The sequence below is a fragment of the Penicillium argentinense genome (genome assembly GCF_028826775.1).
Source record: "Penicillium argentinense strain IBT 30761 chromosome Unknown utg000002l_segment0_segment0, whole genome shotgun sequence".
NCBI lineage: Eukaryota > Fungi > Ascomycota > Eurotiomycetes > Eurotiales > Aspergillaceae > Penicillium > Penicillium argentinense.
This window is the reverse complement of record NW_026622661.1, coordinates 1511519-1528794: the sequence shown is the minus strand read 5'-3', so window position 1 is coordinate 1528794 and position 17276 is coordinate 1511519. Positions and strand designations below refer to the sequence as shown.

General features: G+C 49.0%; 4 protein-coding genes across 4 annotated transcripts; all 4 read left to right on the top strand.

Moving 5' to 3' along the window:
- Positions 1-688: 688 nt before the first annotated feature.
- N7532_001424 (retropepsin-like aspartic protease) lies at positions 689-3417 on the top strand (the record flags this gene model as incomplete). The annotated part of the gene is made up of 2 exons (XM_056613918.1): positions 689-1373; positions 1472-3417. 2 exons carry the CDS (start codon positions 689-691, stop codon positions 3415-3417), a joined length of 2631 nt encoding a protein of 876 aa, XP_056478959.1.
- Positions 3418-3590: 173 nt separating this feature from the next.
- On the top strand, positions 3591-7259 carry N7532_001423 (uncharacterized protein; the record flags this gene model as incomplete). Its single annotated transcript, XM_056613917.1, has 1 exon — positions 3591-7259. The coding sequence occupies one exon, from the start codon at positions 3591-3593 to the stop codon at positions 7257-7259; it is 3669 nt and encodes a 1222-aa protein (XP_056478958.1).
- A 1570-nt stretch (positions 7260-8829) lies between these two features.
- N7532_001422 (uncharacterized protein) lies at positions 8830-11094 on the top strand (the record flags this gene model as incomplete). Its single annotated transcript, XM_056613916.1, has 1 exon — positions 8830-11094. The coding sequence occupies one exon, from the start codon at positions 8830-8832 to the stop codon at positions 11092-11094; it is 2265 nt and encodes a 754-aa protein (XP_056478957.1).
- Positions 11095-11450: 356 nt separating this feature from the next.
- Positions 11451-14792, top strand: N7532_001421 (uncharacterized protein; the record flags this gene model as incomplete). The annotated part of the gene is made up of 5 exons (XM_056613915.1): positions 11451-11529; positions 11583-11618; positions 11670-13846; positions 13889-14566; positions 14778-14792. 5 exons carry the CDS (start codon positions 11451-11453, stop codon positions 14790-14792), a joined length of 2985 nt encoding a protein of 994 aa, XP_056478956.1.
- Between the last annotated feature and the right edge of the window lie 2484 nt (positions 14793-17276).

The window sequence follows — 17276 nt, the reverse complement described above, 5'->3', positions numbered from 1 at the left end:
TGGGTGGCTGAACACGCAGATAAACAACACGACGGGCGCAGAGTGTGGAAATCGCGAGAAACGTCGAAAGGAAAGTTGTGTCCAGGGTGGGCGATCGCGTTAACCCTGAAAACCATTCGAATTCCGGCAATTGCTGGTATTAGTGGTACGTATTATTGGTTTTTGAGCATTTGATGCTCATTGGGGCCTTGTATGAGAAGAGGTACCCCTTGGCATTTGTGATTAATCCCCTACATTGTTCTGGGGGGAGAACATTTTCTAGGTCGATATGATTGGCCAGGAATTCAAGATGGGATTCCGGCAGGATGAGTACCAGCAGCTATTGCGAATGCTGCTTGCAGACCGGCTACACAGGAGAACTGACCTTCAGTCAGTACTGTGTATGAGACCGATTGACTTACACAACCTGGCAGAGAAGATCTGGCCAGGCATCTACAACCTCTGGATTTCGGGTGTGAATACAGTTTTCACCCAAGTTGTCGTTCATTTTTTACTTCAGAATTGTGCTTTTGGGCCGAAAATATCGAGGTTTTCGGATTGTTTGTTTCCCCCTGGTCAGCCTGAAGACCAGGGAGAGTTCTGTTTTCCTACTACCGGCATTTCTCGTGCGAGCAAGCCGGAGCAGTCTATGTTTCCTGATTTTGTTTCAATCTCCTCTGTTGATTCTGTTGATCGGAAGGCTGTCACAATGGGTGACAGCACTAATGTTAATGTTGGCGATGGCCAGAGCTATGTCCAGCCCGTCGTCCAGGCCGATGTTCCCTCACCCTTTGAAGGCTACCGAGAGCCTCCTCGCCCAGAGAGCGAAGCGTCTGCCAGCCAGACACAAAGAAACGATGTGCCAGACGCGAGTGAGCAACAGTCGCGACCACTACCACCCTTCCCGTCCTCTGCCTATCAGGCAATGCCACCGCCAGGAGGGATGTGGATACCAAGTGGTATGTTTCAATTGATGATGAACCGCCAGGGCAATGCCCTGATGCCAGATCCTGGTACACCTGGTGCGCCGTTATTTAATAAGAAAGATGCGAGAAAGTTCCTTCGGAACTTTGAGAAGTTATGTGAAAGGCGTGGTATCAGCGACCCTGCTAGGCAGTGTGAGCTGTTTGCCGATTATTGTGAGGACTCTATCCAATCGTGGGTAGAGTATGACCCGCTGTGGAGATCTCGCGATTGGGAAGCGTTTAAGGACATGCTCTGTGATCGATACAGAGATTATGACTCTGAGCGCCAGAGGTTTTCGAGGGCATCATTGATGGAGTTAGTGAATCAACCAAGAGACACCATTGATGAGGTTCGCCAGTTTATGACGGAGTTCAAGACTGTGTCTGATGTGCTAGTGGCCAATGAGGTCATTCAGGAGATCCAGAGATGTGAGTGGTTAATAACCGGGTTGCCTAATTGGCTACGGCATCGAGTTGCAAAAAGGGCATCATCGACTTCGATCGGCCGTCTAGGCCTATGCGGCTAGACTGGATTGCCGATGAGGTGTCCAGCACGATGGCAGCGCAGGATAAGTATGAGAGGGTGATCAAAACGACTGATCGACATAGCAGTCAAGAGGTGACGTCGACAAAGCTGACGTCGACGAAGGAAAGGAAGAGTGTCGCCTGGGAAGGTGGTTTTTCGGCCGAAAAGCCTGCCATTTCTTCAGGGCGTCAAGAGAATAATTTGGAAGAACAGGTGGAAGAGATGCGCCGTCAATACAACGATATGAAGTTAACGGTCAATATGCTACAGTCAGGCATGGCGAAGAAGGATATGAGAAATGATCCTGCTTACGTCCCTGCTGATGCTTCAAGATTGGCCTATCAAGGACAGCGGTCAAGGCCTGCTGATGGCAGAAGCCCTCCGATTTGTTACTTCTGTGGCATTGTTGGCCATATTTCGAAACCGACGTCTTGTCAGGCAATGTCTGACGCGATTAGCAAGGGTGACATGCACGTTGGTAATGATGGCAAATCATACATTGGCCGTGCTGGTGAAGGTGGCCCGACTATGCAGTTTGTCTCAGGAAGGCCTTCTTTGGAAGGACTGCCCGCCCAGCTGCGAGAATGGCGGCGCAGTGCGCTGAGGGCGCCAGCTCAGCAGTTAATGCCGGTGTCACAGCCGACTGCTGATCCTGCTCCGCTGCCTAGGCAGATTCCACATTATGATGGGCAGTCTGTCTATGATAGGTCAGCCTATGATAGGAGTGACATCCAGGTTCCTGGGAACTACATTGGCGTCAGCCTTGGAATTAGCCCTGAGGAAAATCAGGAGATTGATTGCGATGATGAAATCATTGATGCGGGATATGAGAGTGCTGGCATCAATGCTGTTGAAACGCGTGGTAGTCAACAGCAGGATCCTGTACGGGCAAAGCGCCGTGCAAATGGCATCGCTTCCACCAAGACATGGCAAAGTGGTCAATATATGCAGCCTAGTCGACAGGCAAGAGTGGAAAATATTGATAATGATGACGTGATGATGGATCGACCCCCAGACAATCAGACTGAGCCACGCACGCAGCATATACCAGTGCCTGCTACCAGCGGAAGATCAAATGTGACCGTCAACCAGAGAAAATCAGTGCCCGTCAGCCAGGTGAAGAAGACAGCGCCCTATATGACATCGACGGCAGCATTAGAAGCGTTGGTTAAGAGAAGGGTGTTGGACACTAAGGTGGACCTAACAGTTGAGGAAATGGGCAGGATTATTCCGAGGCTCAAGACTAATCTGTTCCGCGACACTGAGGGCCTTCGTCCTGCTATTCCACAACCTACTTCACAATCTGCGAATGTGACGAATGTGACGCAGTTAACGCCATCAGGTTATGGCGGCGACGATCATTTGCAGGTGGCTGTCGGCAATGTTCACCCAAGTACGTACCGTGACGATCGCCGATCGACAGTGGTGGAAGATCGGGTAGAAACACATCGTGATGTGTATTCACTTGGCCTTCTATACTCTGAAGTGATCGTGGCAGGTTATATGCTGCGTGGCATGATTGATTCTGGCAGTGGCGTCGATGTGATGGGCAGAAAGCAAGCAGAGACACTAGGGTTGCCGATCAAACAAGATCCGAAGATTCATGTGGTGCCCGTAAATGGTGTACATGTCAAGTGCGTTGGCTGTATTCAAAACATGCCTGTTTCCATTGGCGACATCACCACTCACGTAAATGTGTTTGTGATCTCGGAATGTCCTGGAGGGTTGATTCTTGGAAGACCATTCATGGAAGCGACGATGATGGCGCTGGCGCAGCAGCCTGACGGGAAGGTTGAGTGCACGGTGTATAATGATGCAAGGACGAGGAAGATTGTTTTTCCTGTCTATTCCCCTGAAGAAAAGAAGATCATTAGGGCCTCGAGGCTGTGGCCTAATGAGATGATTGGTGAGAATGCCCCGTTTGTTGAGGGCCCTTTAAACTCCTGAGCAGGTGTATGAATTCTGGTACGACACCTGCTATTACTAATGTCCAGAGAATTGTAAATTTCGACGATTTGACTAGTTCTGCCGATTCTGTTGATGGTTTTGATTGTTCTGTTGATTGTTTTGACTGTTCTGACCTCGGTGTGTTGACTGATATTCAGGGCGCAAGGGCAGGCATGGGGGTGCCGACACCGCTGTCTGGCCATGTGCCTATGAACCTGATAGATGTGTCAGCCGGAAGTGTGAGTGATTTGGATGATCACTACCTTCCGCCTGAATGGAAGGTTGTGGATGTTGACGGTCTTAGAAATGTTGGGTTTGGCGATATGCGGGGTGTGCATTATCGTTCAACCACGAAGGATGTTGACTCTTTGCCACCGTGTCGTGATCATGGTGATGGGTTTATTCGGCCAAAATCATGGCGTTCTCTTGGTGTTCCGTTGAACACGCTGTATAAGAGAAAGGCAGATAAGGTTTTGCCGATGAATGTGCCATTGAAGGATGGGTCAGTGCCTGAGGGTAGGCCTGATTGGCAGAGGATCTGCTTGGAAAAGTACCACACGCGCTTTCGAGCCCCTGATGTCAGGACTAGGTTTGATAAGTACCTGAAACCTCGAATAGCGGAGTTCGCGCGTGGTGCGAGATTGACGCCAGAGAGAGAAGGTGCTATGATTGTGGGGAAGGATTTGATGCCAGAGGAGAAGGAAATGCTTCGAGAGCTGTTGTTCAAGCGCGAGGGTGCGCTTGCCTGGTCTTGGGAGCATATGGGAAGAGTGCGAGAAGAGGTCTATGGGCCTCAGGTGATTAGGACAGTGGAGCACGAAGCGTGGCAAGAGCCAGGATTCATGGTTCCACGGGCGCTACATAAGACGGTGATCGAGATGCTGGAAGATCGATTGAAGAAGGGCACCTTGGAGCCTTGCCATGGCGCATATCGAAATCCATGGTTCTTGGTGAAAAAGAAGGCTGCGAAGAAGTTCAGATTGGTGATTGCGGCGATGAAATTGAATAGTGTCACTATTCGTGATGCGAATATGCCGCCTAACATTGATGAATTCGCAGAAGATTTCGCAGGGATGCAGCTTTGCTCAGTTGTTGATCTATTTTCAGGATATGATCAGATCACATTGGATGAGCGTTGCCGGGATCTGACAGCAATCATGACGCCACTCGGTCTTCTCCGTGCGACCACTATCCTGCAAGGTGCCGCAAATTCGGTTCCCCAGTGTCAGAGAGTGGTTCAATTCGTGCTTTCAGAGATTTATGGTTCAGTGGTTGAGGCCTATCTTGATGATTTCGGTATCAAGGGGCCAAAGACAGACTATAATGGCGAGATGGCGCTACCAGGCGTTCGGCGCTATGTGCTCGAGCACCTCCAGAATCTTGATCATACTCTGTATCTGCTGGAGTTGGCCGGGATGGTTATTTCGGCCGAAAAATCGCAGTTTGTGATGCAAGGTGTTGCTGTCGTTGGTTGGATATGTGACGCCAGTGGGCGTCGCCCTGATGAAATTAAGGTGGCTAAGTTGGTTGATTGGCCAACGCCAACATGCGTCTCAGAGGTGAGGTCATTCGTTGGCCTCGCTGTTTACTTTCGCGTTGTGATCGCTGGTTTCGCTATGATCATAGCCCCGCTTTATAAACTGATGAAGTCGGGTGCCCATTTCCAATGGGGCAAGGAGCAGCAGCAGTCATTTGATGAGACGAAGCGGATATTGTCGACATTTCCGGTTGTCCTGCCAATTGATTATGAATACGACCCACTAGTCATAGTGGTGGCAGTTGATTCATCAGCCAGTGGATGGGGAAGTGTGATGATGCAAGTGCGGAGTGCTGTTAGGAAGCCAGCACGTTATGAATCAGGCATGTGGTCTGAAACTGAAAGATTTTATGACGCGGGGAAGCGAGAGTGCCGAGGTGTTCTGAAGGCGTTGAAGAAGTTCAGACATTGGCTGTATGGTGTCCATTTCACTCTCGAGATTGATGCGAAGACGTTGGTGGCGCAGTTGAACAGGTCAGCAACGGACCTGCCTGGCGCATTGGTGACTAGCTGGATTGCTTGGATTCGCCTGTTTGATTTCGATGTCCATCATGTTCCTGGCCGGAAACACGGCGCTGCTGATGCTCTTTCAAGACGGCCATATTCTGCTGAGGAGATTGCCGAACAAAAGAACGAAGAGGATGTTGATGAATTTATTTTGGCCGAAATAAGCACCCTCAGGGTGATGATGAATCCAGTGGAGACGTCTATCGGTGGACAATTAATGGACAGTGTTGAGGATGATGTGGGGAACGTTGATGTTCATGTTGGTGAGAAAATGAGGATGAGAATGTTGGATGATTCATATTCAGATGAATCAGAAAAGATTGCGCAGTGGTGCGTTTCGATCAGGAGGCCTAGTGGCATGTCCCCTCGCCAATACAACCACTTCAAGAAGCACGCCAGCAATTTCGTGGTTCAGGGAGAGCACCTTTTCTATAGGGGGAAGGGCCTGAATATGCCACTGCGTCGTGTTCTAGATGGTGAAGATGATCGAAAGCGTGTCGTATCTGAAGCACATGATGGAATGGGGCATAAAGGTCGTGAGGCGACATATGCACTGTTGAAGATTCGATACTGGTGGGAGGGGATGTACACCCAGGTCGCTGAATACGTCCGAGGATGCCCAAATTGCCAGTTTCGGAACCCCATTCGCGTGGAAGAACCGCTACTTCCAAATCGAGTGCAGAATGTGTGGGACCAGGTGTTCATTGACACTGCAGCATTGCCTGACGAAGATGGTTACAGATGCATGGTTCAGGCAAGAGAGGCGTTAAGTGGATGGGTGGAGGCGAAGCCGCTGAAAGGGAAAGCGACCGGCAAGGCAGTTTGTGATTTCATATGGCAGGACATCATTTGCCGCTATGGATGGCCACTTCGTATCGTGATGGATAAGGGCCCTGAGTTTCGTTCGGAAGTGCAGCTTTTTCTGCAGGCTAAGGGCATCAAGAGAGTGGCAATTGCACCCTATAATGCCGGTTCGAATGGTGCCATTGAGCGCAGCATGCGAACATTTAAGGATGCCATCTCGAAGATGACACATGGCTATTCAGCAGAAAATGCTGCTGGAACCACAACAGCTTCCCAGCGTTCACGATCAGTTCGCATTCCCCCACCTTCCTGGCGAGCATGTTTCTATGCTGCGCTATTAGCTGATCGTATGACAGTGTGTGCCACTACTGGTATGACACCATTTCGATTTCTATTTGGAAGGGATGCCATTCTGCCACTTGAGGCAGAAGTGCCTACATGGTCTACATTACCATGGGAGACGATCACAACACGGGAAGATTTGATTAGTCTCCGAGGACGCCAGATCTTACAGCGAGATGCCGATGTGGAAGAGGCCATTCACCGATATGAGAGGATGCGAGAGAACAATAAGGCCTATTTTGATAGCCAGAAAAGTGTCCGATCTTCACCTTTGGAGGTCGGAAACCTGGTGCTCTTACACGACACGCAAATGAAGGAGAATATGACAGCCGTGCAGAAGCTGCGTTATCGGTGGCATGGGCCTTACCGCATACGTGAAGTGCTAGGCAATGGCGCCTATGCATTAGAAGAATTAGATGGAACGCCAATGTTCCATGGATTCTCGGCTGGAGATGGAATGCGACATCGTGCCGTTAATGGCGATCGTTTGAAAAGATTCTGGCTACATCGTGATGCTGGCGTTCGAGAACAGTCATTTCCGCCAGTGACAGTTGAGATGGACAATAGAGGTCTAGATCTCAGCCGACAGCGGCATGCCGATGCTAGCGTTGAAGATGACGTCTCTGGGGACGATGTGAATGATGGAGATTAGCCACACTCGTGGGTGTGCTGGTTGAGGTTGCTAGTGTTGCTAGTGTTCTTTCTTTTCCATTGTCTTGTCTATTTCTGTTGATTTGATGTTTGATGCGATGTTGTTTGGTTTTTCTTTGATGTTTGATATTGCATTTTCTTTGATTTTCAATCTTGGCCGTCCTCGGCCAAGTTCTTGGGTGTGCTGGGGTGTGTCTCTCAGCCACCCTCGGAGGCCTTTGATTCTTTCGTGATTTGCTATTTTGATCGGTTTTCTTTTATGTCTTTCGTTTCGTTGATGCTTTCTTTTCTTTGATTTTCTTCATGTTTTCAGCACTGCCGTGGCAAGTGTTGACTGCCGTGGCAGCTTCTTTGGTGGTTCAACACCTCAAATTATTTCGGCCGAAAAGCGAGTTTAGGGAGTACACTCCTATTTTCATCTTCTCGAGGGTGGACACCCTATCCCGCCTCCACACCTTACAAGGCCCTGCTTTCCTGGTGGTGACCTGCCCACTGATTCTGATTCTGATTCCGAATCTGCTTCTAGTTCTGATGTTAGTCTTTGACGACGACGGCTAGAGAAGCTGATTTCGATGTCGACATTAATCACAAGGATGTCGATGTGGTCATATTGACTCAGAGACGTGGATCTATCTTGATGTGCTATTTGATGGTTGGTGATGCTTGATTTTGATGTTTAATTCCTCGACCGATCTCTGATTCGACCATTCCCCTACTGTCATCTTTTGATACTCGCAGTCATTTGCCTTGCCGCCTTGCCATTCTCGATTGCGTTTTTGATTGACAGTTGTACCCGTTGGGCTGGCCGCCCTAGATTCAGAATTGGTCGTCATTTCGGTTTGTGTTTTGGTTTTGGTGTTGATTTTGATTTTTTTATGTCGTCTGGCTGGGGACAGCCAGAGACTTGGGTGTGCTGGTATGTAGTGGGGAGATCCCCTCCCCTACTACAGGGGTGCCATCCAGACTATGTGACATAGCCGGCAGTATACAGTGGCCGGATAGCTAGTTCTAGAATACACCTTCTTACACCTCCCCGACCTGACCCCTACATTTGGGCTTCTCGCTGTTTCCTGATTGCTACGCGTGTGTTTTGTGGTGGTTTTTCTGCTGAATCGACCCGCACGTCTCAGCGCGTGCAGCCATCGAGCGTTCCCCTCTTCAGTATTTAGAGATCATGTGATCTTTCTGCCGCGGCCCGCTTTCCACATCATTTTTCCATGGCTACAACAAAATAGGTTCGCCAATTATCATCACTCCATCCATCGGGCCGTCCATTTCCGCTAGGGGTGCACACGAATAAGGATTTTGGTTATTCGTATTCGTCAATTTTCCTCAACTTATTATTCGTATTCGACTGGCTATTTTCGTGACTTTATTCGTATTCGATTCGTAATTATTCGTAATTTCCGCCAAGACTAACTTACCCTTACTGTAATAGAGACCCACCGCCCATCTAACGATGCTCAACGCGTCGCGTGATTGTTTACACTGCAGATACACGACCATAATTTCGTTTTCTACGCACTTCTTTCCTATCAGTCAACTATCAGGACAAATTTCTCGCGCTACGAATGGACGAGTCCACGGAGTCACAGCGCAAACGGCCATACAGGTCTCAGCGAATCAATTACTGTGCGCTCAATGATGGCATCGACGAGGAGGCTCCACCAGAAGACCGCATTATTGAGATCCCTCCTTCGAAAAGGGCACGCAGTAGCGTTGAACCGATTACTCCTGATGACTCTGCAAGCCAATTAAGCCGGGCTCGAAGTCCACTCGTGGCGATCTGCTCCCAAAATGAACTGACTGCGGAGGCGTTGCCTGACGTGGTCAGTATCTCCAATGAATCTGGCCTTTCTCGAAGAAAGATGCAGAATCAAGCTCTCTGGGCACATTTCGACTGTTCCCCGCTACCGGGAAGGATGTGGTGGCCAAAAAGGGGAAAGGGCCCAATCAACGACCGGGAGGTGCGCTGCAAGCGATGCAATTGGAAAACGACAGATTCTACAAGGGCAACATCAACATCCAATATGATGTTCCATCTCTCTAAACATGGTATTATCCTAAGTGGCCCTGAAAACAGTTCGGAGGACGATAGAAGCAGCATAAAACAGCCGTCAGTTAGCAGCTTCTTCCAGAAGCGGACTGAGGAGCAGAGAGCAAAGGTCCTGGAGCAAAACCTGGTTCGGTGGGTGGTTATAGACGACATGGCATTTGACGCCATAGAATCGCCCCCCTTCCAACAGATCTTCCAGGACTTGGGTGTTTCACTCCCTTTCGCATCTCGCATGACAATGGCTCGTCGAATCGATCGTGATTTCGACAATTGTCGGGAGCAGTTGATTGAAGAGCTAGAGCAGACATGCCAAACGATCTCTCTTTCGCTAGACGCTTGGACGAGCAAGAATTCAAAAGCCATGTTCGGGGTTGTTGGCCACTGGTTGACAGTGGATTTTCAGTACCGAGAGCGGGTTCTTGAATTTACGGAAATCCACGGCATTCATAGCGGAGAGAACATGGCAGAAATTCTTCAGACGCTTCTCACAGAACTTCGAATCGAACACAAGCTCCTCGCGATCACAGCAGACAATGCCACAAGCAATGAGCGCTTGCTATCGGAATTATATCTCAATCTCACCGAGAAATTTCAAGCCATGTACGGAGCCGTGAGTGCTGCAAGAGCCCTACGATTTCAAGGAGTGGATAGTTATATTCGCTGCACTGCGCATGTGCTCAATCTGATTGTCAGCGATATACTCGTCATGTTGCAAGCAGGGGACCACGCGTCGGCGAATGCAGCTTGTGATCTCATGCAGGAAAACAAAGAGATTGGCCCGCAATCACCGTTGGCTCGCCTTCGGATTATGGCGCTTTGGATTGCAAGAACCCCGCAGCGGAAGCAGCAGTGGAAGATCATCTGCCAGAGCAATGGGCTCAAGGACAAGTTCATCGAGTACGATGTGGATACACGGTGGAATTCGACACACCGAATGCTCCGAGACGCCCTGAACGCGAAGCAGCAAATCAAGAAATGGATCCACCATCAGTTAGATTTTCCACCCTTCAGTGCTGAGGATTGGGATCGTCTCCAACAAATTGAGGGCTTCTTAGCCAGGTTTGAGGAGTTCACCCTCACTGTTTCCAAGCGTCAACCGCAAATTACCTTAGCCATCCCCATTTACTATGAACTGCACGATCTGTTGCATGATGCTGCGTCTAGGGAGGGAGAATTCTCGGATCTGCACCTGGAGATTTCTGCTGCTGCTGCTGCGGGCTTGAAAAAGTTCCAAAAATACTACAACCTGATGGATGGACAAGACGCCTATTATGTCGCCCTAGTGCTTGATCCGCGATTTAAAACGCTCTTGCTAGACAGAGATCTAGGCAAGCTCACAGCACCCCAAGTTGTCACGCACATCAAAGAACTACTGCATGATCAATATCCATTGGCAGTCGACTCGTCGGCAAAGCCCTCTAAGGAGCAGCCGAGCCTGAAGAAGAGCATAGAGGCCCGTTTACTTCAGAAGCTGCAACCTAAGAAGAGACATTCATCTGACATTGACCGGTACTTTGAGGATGACGTCGTCACGATAAATGAGTCGATTTCACAGGACAAGAATTGGCTTTTATCGTGGTGGAGAGCACAGAGGAACGAATACCCACAGCTAGCTACTGCTGCACGAGACTATCTGGCCATTCCTGCATCATCAGTGTCGGTGGAGAGACTATTCAACAAGGGACGAGATTTACTGGGTGTCAGGAGAAACACCTTGAGCGCGAAGACTATGCGGCGGTTGATGTTGTTACGAGATATATATCTCTCTGAGGAATATTAATCACACGTGATTTTTACGAATAATTTACGAATAAGACACATTTTATTCGTACGGATATTATATAAGCGACGATGCTTATTCGTATTCGTAAAATTTTACGGTATTCGTACGAATATTCGTAAAGTGATTATTCGTGTGCACCCCTAATTTCCGCAGTATGAACAGCCACGGGTTTTCAAGGCACCGCGTTTTTCGGAAGATGCCTGCGGGTGCCTTGTTGGCGCCAAAAAACCGAGTTCGTGCCAAGTCTGCGGCTGATCGTCACCTGAGTGGGGGCTGGGTTTGGGACCCCATTTTCTGGGAGTTGGAACTTCCACTCTACCGATAACAGCACATTACGTTGACTTCTTCTGACCATGGGATCGATATCATTTGGGAACGGAAATGAGGGCGCTCAGTTTGGCAACCTTTACGGACCAGTCCATATCCAATACGGTATGCATCATGCTGCCCTTTCGGACGAAGTCAAATCCACTGATAAGGCCCAGGCCGACAGGGAACCCAACAGCAGAGTACAGACAGCGGTTGGTCTTCCCCATCATAACCAAAAAGGCTATCGCTGATTATAGTGGCAGGGGTGCTCAGGTCACTTGCTTTCCCACAGATGCTAGATCGAAGAGACAATATCAAGCCATGCCATACCAATACCTGCCAGTGGATTCTGGATTTGGATTCTTTCAAGAACTGGAAGAGCCAGTCTCGCGGCCTACTCTGGATTAAAGGCAAACCCGGTGCGGGCAAATCGACATTAATGGCATTCCTACATAACAAACTCGAGGAATGGCACGACGGGAATCAGGGCATACGGCTCGACTTTTTCTTTAGCGCTCGAGGCACTGAGCTACAACGCACACCCCTCGGAATGCTCCGATCGCTGCTCAACCAAATATTCTACCACGATGAGACCGTGCGCCCTCGGGTCCGCGAAATATACGAGGAACGATGCAGACGGTATGGATATGGTGAAAATAACTGGCAATGGACACAGGTTAGGCTAGAGCAGCTATTGGCAGATACAATCCTGATATCGGCCAAACGGCAGCAAGTTATGATTTTTGTGGACGCTCTCGATGAGGCTGGGGCCGAGTCGGCCCAATATCTGGCAGGATATTTTCATCGGATTCTCGTCCGCGCAGAAGAAATGGAAGCAGCCGTTCAAATCTGTATCTCATGTCGACATTATCCAATCATGGAAGACGTCCGGGCTGCTGAGATACGTGCTGAAGACCATAACTCTGATGATATCGCTATTTATATTAAGGACGCCCTTACTGGCATGGCGGTCGGAGAGAGTCTTAGTCAGGCGAAAAAGGAAGCCTTGGTAGAGCACTTGCTCCACCAAGCCAAGGGGGTGTTCCAATGGATCTATCTCCTAATGCCCCTCATTAAGCGGAGGATTAATGAAAGGGAATCGTTTGACCCTTATTCCTGGCTGTGTGAGGTTCCGGCTGACCTTGAAGAGGTGTATGTGTACATTCTCAACAATGTGATACTAAAAAGGAATCGCGTGCAGTCATTCCTGCTGTTCCAGTGGGTGTGTTTAGCTGAACGACCCCTGACTGTGACGGAAATGCGGTATGCCCTTGCGGCCGAGAATGCCCAGATATCGCCATCCCCCAAAGTATGGGAGAATACTGTCGGTTTTGTCGAAAGCGACGACCATATGAAGCAAAGAATCAATGTTCTTTCTGGTGGACTTGCAGAGCTAGTCTTAAACGCGGATGACGCTGAGACTATACAGGTGGTGCATCAGTCTGTCAACGACTTTTTTCGCACTAAAGGACTTGGGCTTATGTCTTATCAAATTGGTACCATCTCATCAGTCATGGAAAGCGAAAAGATTCTATTTCAATGCCAAGCATATCTCTACCGATCATGCCTGGTTTTTCTAACCACTGTGTCCAATAATGCTTCAACAACAAAAAGTGACATCGTCCAGGATCTCCCATTCCTCGCCTATGCCACCATCAACCTCTTCATCCATGCGGAAAAGGCTGCCAGCTCTCGGTCGGGCGCCTTAAAGAATGAAAAGGACGTTTTGCAGCAAGTGATTGGCCCTTGGGTCCAGATTTACCGTATTCTATATCAGTACAACACCGAATGTCCTACAGACGGCACAACTCTCCTGCACGTGGCTGCAGCTTTTGACCTGATTGATGTCATAGAGTTTGTGTTGGAGAGAAACTATGATGTCGCGATAAAAGACAATAGCGGGAACACGGCTCTCCATCTAGCAGCACGACGGGGCCATACAACAGCAGGCAAAATCCTCCGGGAAAGAGGCGCAGACTGCGACGCAAAAAATGAAGCTGGGATAACACCATTGATTGAGGCGGCTAGTCGTGAGCATCTGAAATTTATCGAGTGGCTCCTGCACGAGGGGGTTATGGTTGGAGTATGTGCTATGAGAGGAGACGCATTGCAGGCCGCTGCCCTGAGAGGATACGCTGAGGTAGTGCGAATACTACTCGATGCTCACGCCGATGTCAATGCCCAGGGTGGTAAATATGGTAATGCCCTACAGGCCGCCGCCTATAGAGGAAGCACTGAGGTAGTGTGGATGCTACTCGACGCCCACGCCGATGTCAATGCCCAGGGTGGTTACTTTGGCAATGCCCTACAGGCCGCGGCCCTTGGAGAAAGCACTAAGGTAGTGCGAATACTGATCGATGCTCACGCCGATGTCAATGCCCAGGGTGGTCAATTTGGCAATGCCCTACAGGCCGCCGCCTATGGAGAAAGCAGTGAGGTAGTACGAATGCTGCTCGATGCTCACGCCGATGTCAATGCCTAGGGTGGTCAATTTGGCAATGCCCTACAGGCCGCCGCCTATAGAGGAAACACTGAGGTAGTGCGAATGCTGCTCGATGCTCACGCCGATGTCAATGCCCAGGGTGGTGAATATGGATCACCGCTCCATGCGGCTCTTCAGATGGGTCATTCTGATCACATTGACATTCTACTTATCGCGGGCGCAGATCCGCTTCTTCCAGATGAGCTCGGCCAGACTTCGCTTCATATTGCGGCCTCAGAAAATATGATGCCCATCCTCCCTAGCTCTCCGCGTCTCGCCTTGGCTATTAACGAGCGGAATAAGCTATTACGAACCCCTCTCCATGTCGCCATCCACCAAGGGAATATAACGTCTGCTGACGCACTCATCGACCTCGGTGCAGATCCTTTTATTCTGGACGGTTATGGGAGAAATGTCGTGGACTGGGTACAAGAAGTACAAGAACACCAAATCCTGATGCACAAAATTCAAAACCATTGCCCTCAGACTCGCTCGACGCCGAACGAGATTCAGCACTCCACTATTCGTCAATCAGTCCTTCTCATGACAGACATGCTTCTTCGTTCCATGCCGAACTTCCAATGGCCTCTTGTGCAGCAATTAGGTCGCTATCTCTTGTTTCTCGATGATGAAGACAACGCGAACTATCTATTTCAGCTTCATTTGTCTCAGGACACGGTACCTCAAGCAGGCATATTCAAAATTGCCTGTACAAGGTGTAACAATTGGATCTCTTGTCCCCGTTCTGTCTGCCGGAGATGTGCCTATGTCGATCTATGCTCGTCCTGCGTCCAAGCGCACCCCTACCACAGCCCATTGCACCCAAATCAAAAGCACGAAACCTTCGACGTGTCAGATGTGCTTGATACTGGATTGCATTCCGGATCAGTGTCCGAGCGATTAGGCCGCTTTTTGAGCAATCTTGTGCATGAATATTCTGCGCCATGCACGCATCAAACCAAGAAAAGGCTATCAAATAATTCCGTGTCTTCCCCGGAGGCAGGAAAAGCTGCTCTTCCGCCACGGACCATTTTTGGTCCAGCAATAATCGTTTGCTTCTTTCTATTCGGACTTTCTGCCGTTATATTGGGATTATGATACTTTTAGCTCTATTTGAATACATATTTCGAGTCTACATCTTTCAGCAGAATGAATTCAATATGGAGTTCTGCATCTATTTGTTCTAAGAATGAGTAGATGGCGCAATTGCGCCACTAGCGAAAGTTGAAGATGGAATTAAAGGTATACACTAGTAACAATGGATATGAATGAGAGCCATTAAATATTCGGCTCTGTTTCCAGTCATTTAGCTTCTTCATATCACTTGCGTTCATCTCCATCTCCATCAACTATGCAGCAGATTTTAAGATACGTATTTGGACCGAAGAGCAGAGAAAAACTCTTCATACAAAGACATGATGAATATAGAACCCCATAGAACGGATGGCATTTACTAAGAAAGATATAACCAAGCCGTCAGCAATCAACAAGGACATGAGTGACGGTTTCTTGCGCGCCGCAGACGCACTGGTCATCCTCGCGAAAGCCAAAGGTCTTGGCGTAGGTAGACAGCCAGTTGTGGCCCGTGCGGATCTGTGTCAACAGGTAGTGTATTCAAAATATTATTCAAGCAAAGAAGGATCAATAACCCTCGCCAGTTTTCCGAGGTAGCGTATAGCGTCGAGGTACTCTTGCTTCCCCGGAGCACAGATCCCGTCGCTGATCGCGGATAAAGAGATCTCGCAAGGAATCAAGAGAGCTCTGATGTGCATGGCATGGTTGATGTCACTCATCGACGACTCGCTTAGCAGTCTGCGGACGAGCTCGTTGTGTATCTTTAAATCATCGATTATTTGAGCGCGACAGTCCTCCGCAAGATCTTCTCTTGTAAGGGTTGCAGATGCCCGGCAAAGTGACAACACCACCCCGTCCCTAATCGTTTGGATGTCGCCTATGGTCGACGGTGTTGATAGCTGAAGTCCCGACAATTGCGCTTCTATAGTTCGTTGCTCGTTATTAAGATGGTTCTCACTCACAAACCAATCTTGTTGTTCATTTCCGCGTAAAATAAGCCACGACATTACGTGGCTATATAGGGGTTCTTCTTGGAAACGTTGTTCCCAGAGAAACAAGACAATTCTCGCGATGGTGAGGCTTCCAAAGTAGTTCGCACTCCCAAAAAGTTCTTTTAACGACCCGTATAACGCATTAAATGCGCTAATCTGCCTGCTGCGGCTTTCTGACGTGGACTCGTCAAAAGGTCTAGAAGGAAATCGCACCATTGACGGGCCTTTATATACTTTTTTCAAGTCTCGTGAGATGAGGCTCGCAGCTTCCCATGTCTCGTACTTATGAATGTCCTTCCGCCTTCGTTCACCCTTCATGAGGCAGAGCTTCCTTATCTCTTCCGCTGTTTCTGGAAGAGCAAACTCGGACGTCAGTTCCGAAAATGCACCCACAAAGTGGTACATCAATAAAGCCCTGCATTCGGGCCTGCAGTCGGTATTATTCACGGCGCATGATGGATGGAAAGATTGTAACACGATTGTGGTATGGCCATTGACAATGGAGATTGCTTTGCGACTTAGTTGATAGTTTTCACCTGGCTGCTCGATGTGCCTCAGCCATTCGTTGCAATACGCGTCACGATGACATCTTAATATGACTTTTGGTTTCTTTGATTTCAAAATTCGAGCGAGGACTTCATGACATTTTTCATCTTGCTCTGTCGGACGTTCATCAGGTTGGTAAGAAAACGCGTCCAGCACGGTGACAGTATGTATGCTTCGGGCACCTTTGGTAGCAAGACGAATGAGTTATCGACTGCTAATAGTGTCCCGCAGCTTCTGACAAAGTCTTCGAAACTGACGTCGAATTTATGATATCGTCTGTGACGTGGACGTTCCAAGAGAATTACTATATCCGAAAGGCCGGCTGCCAAGTTCTGCGCCTGAATAATTTCATCTTTGGGCCGATGAAGAGCTTTGCCGAACTTCTCTAGTAATTCAATTGTTTCGTGATCTCCATGGGCAGGAAGACGGACTGGTGGGGCACGAATTAGGCCTTTCATCGACATGGGAATAGGAATTCCGAGGTACATTTGGTTATCGTAAGAGTACATATTTTGAGAGGTTGGCGATCAAAATCCGCTTTCTGGGGGCAAATATTGGAAGACGTTCCAAGTGAGCTGCTGAAGGTGTGGACTGTGCGGTTGTCATACCATCACGTGCGCTTAAAGGCAGCCCAGCGAGCGGCCCTCATTCTACCAGCCTTTGCCCTTCCACATGAAGGCGGCAGGATGAACAGCCCGAGCGCAATATAGACCCGGTCTCACAATGCGTCTCGCAAAGCGCCAGGAACGATGAGGCGGCGATACTTGCAGCTCAGA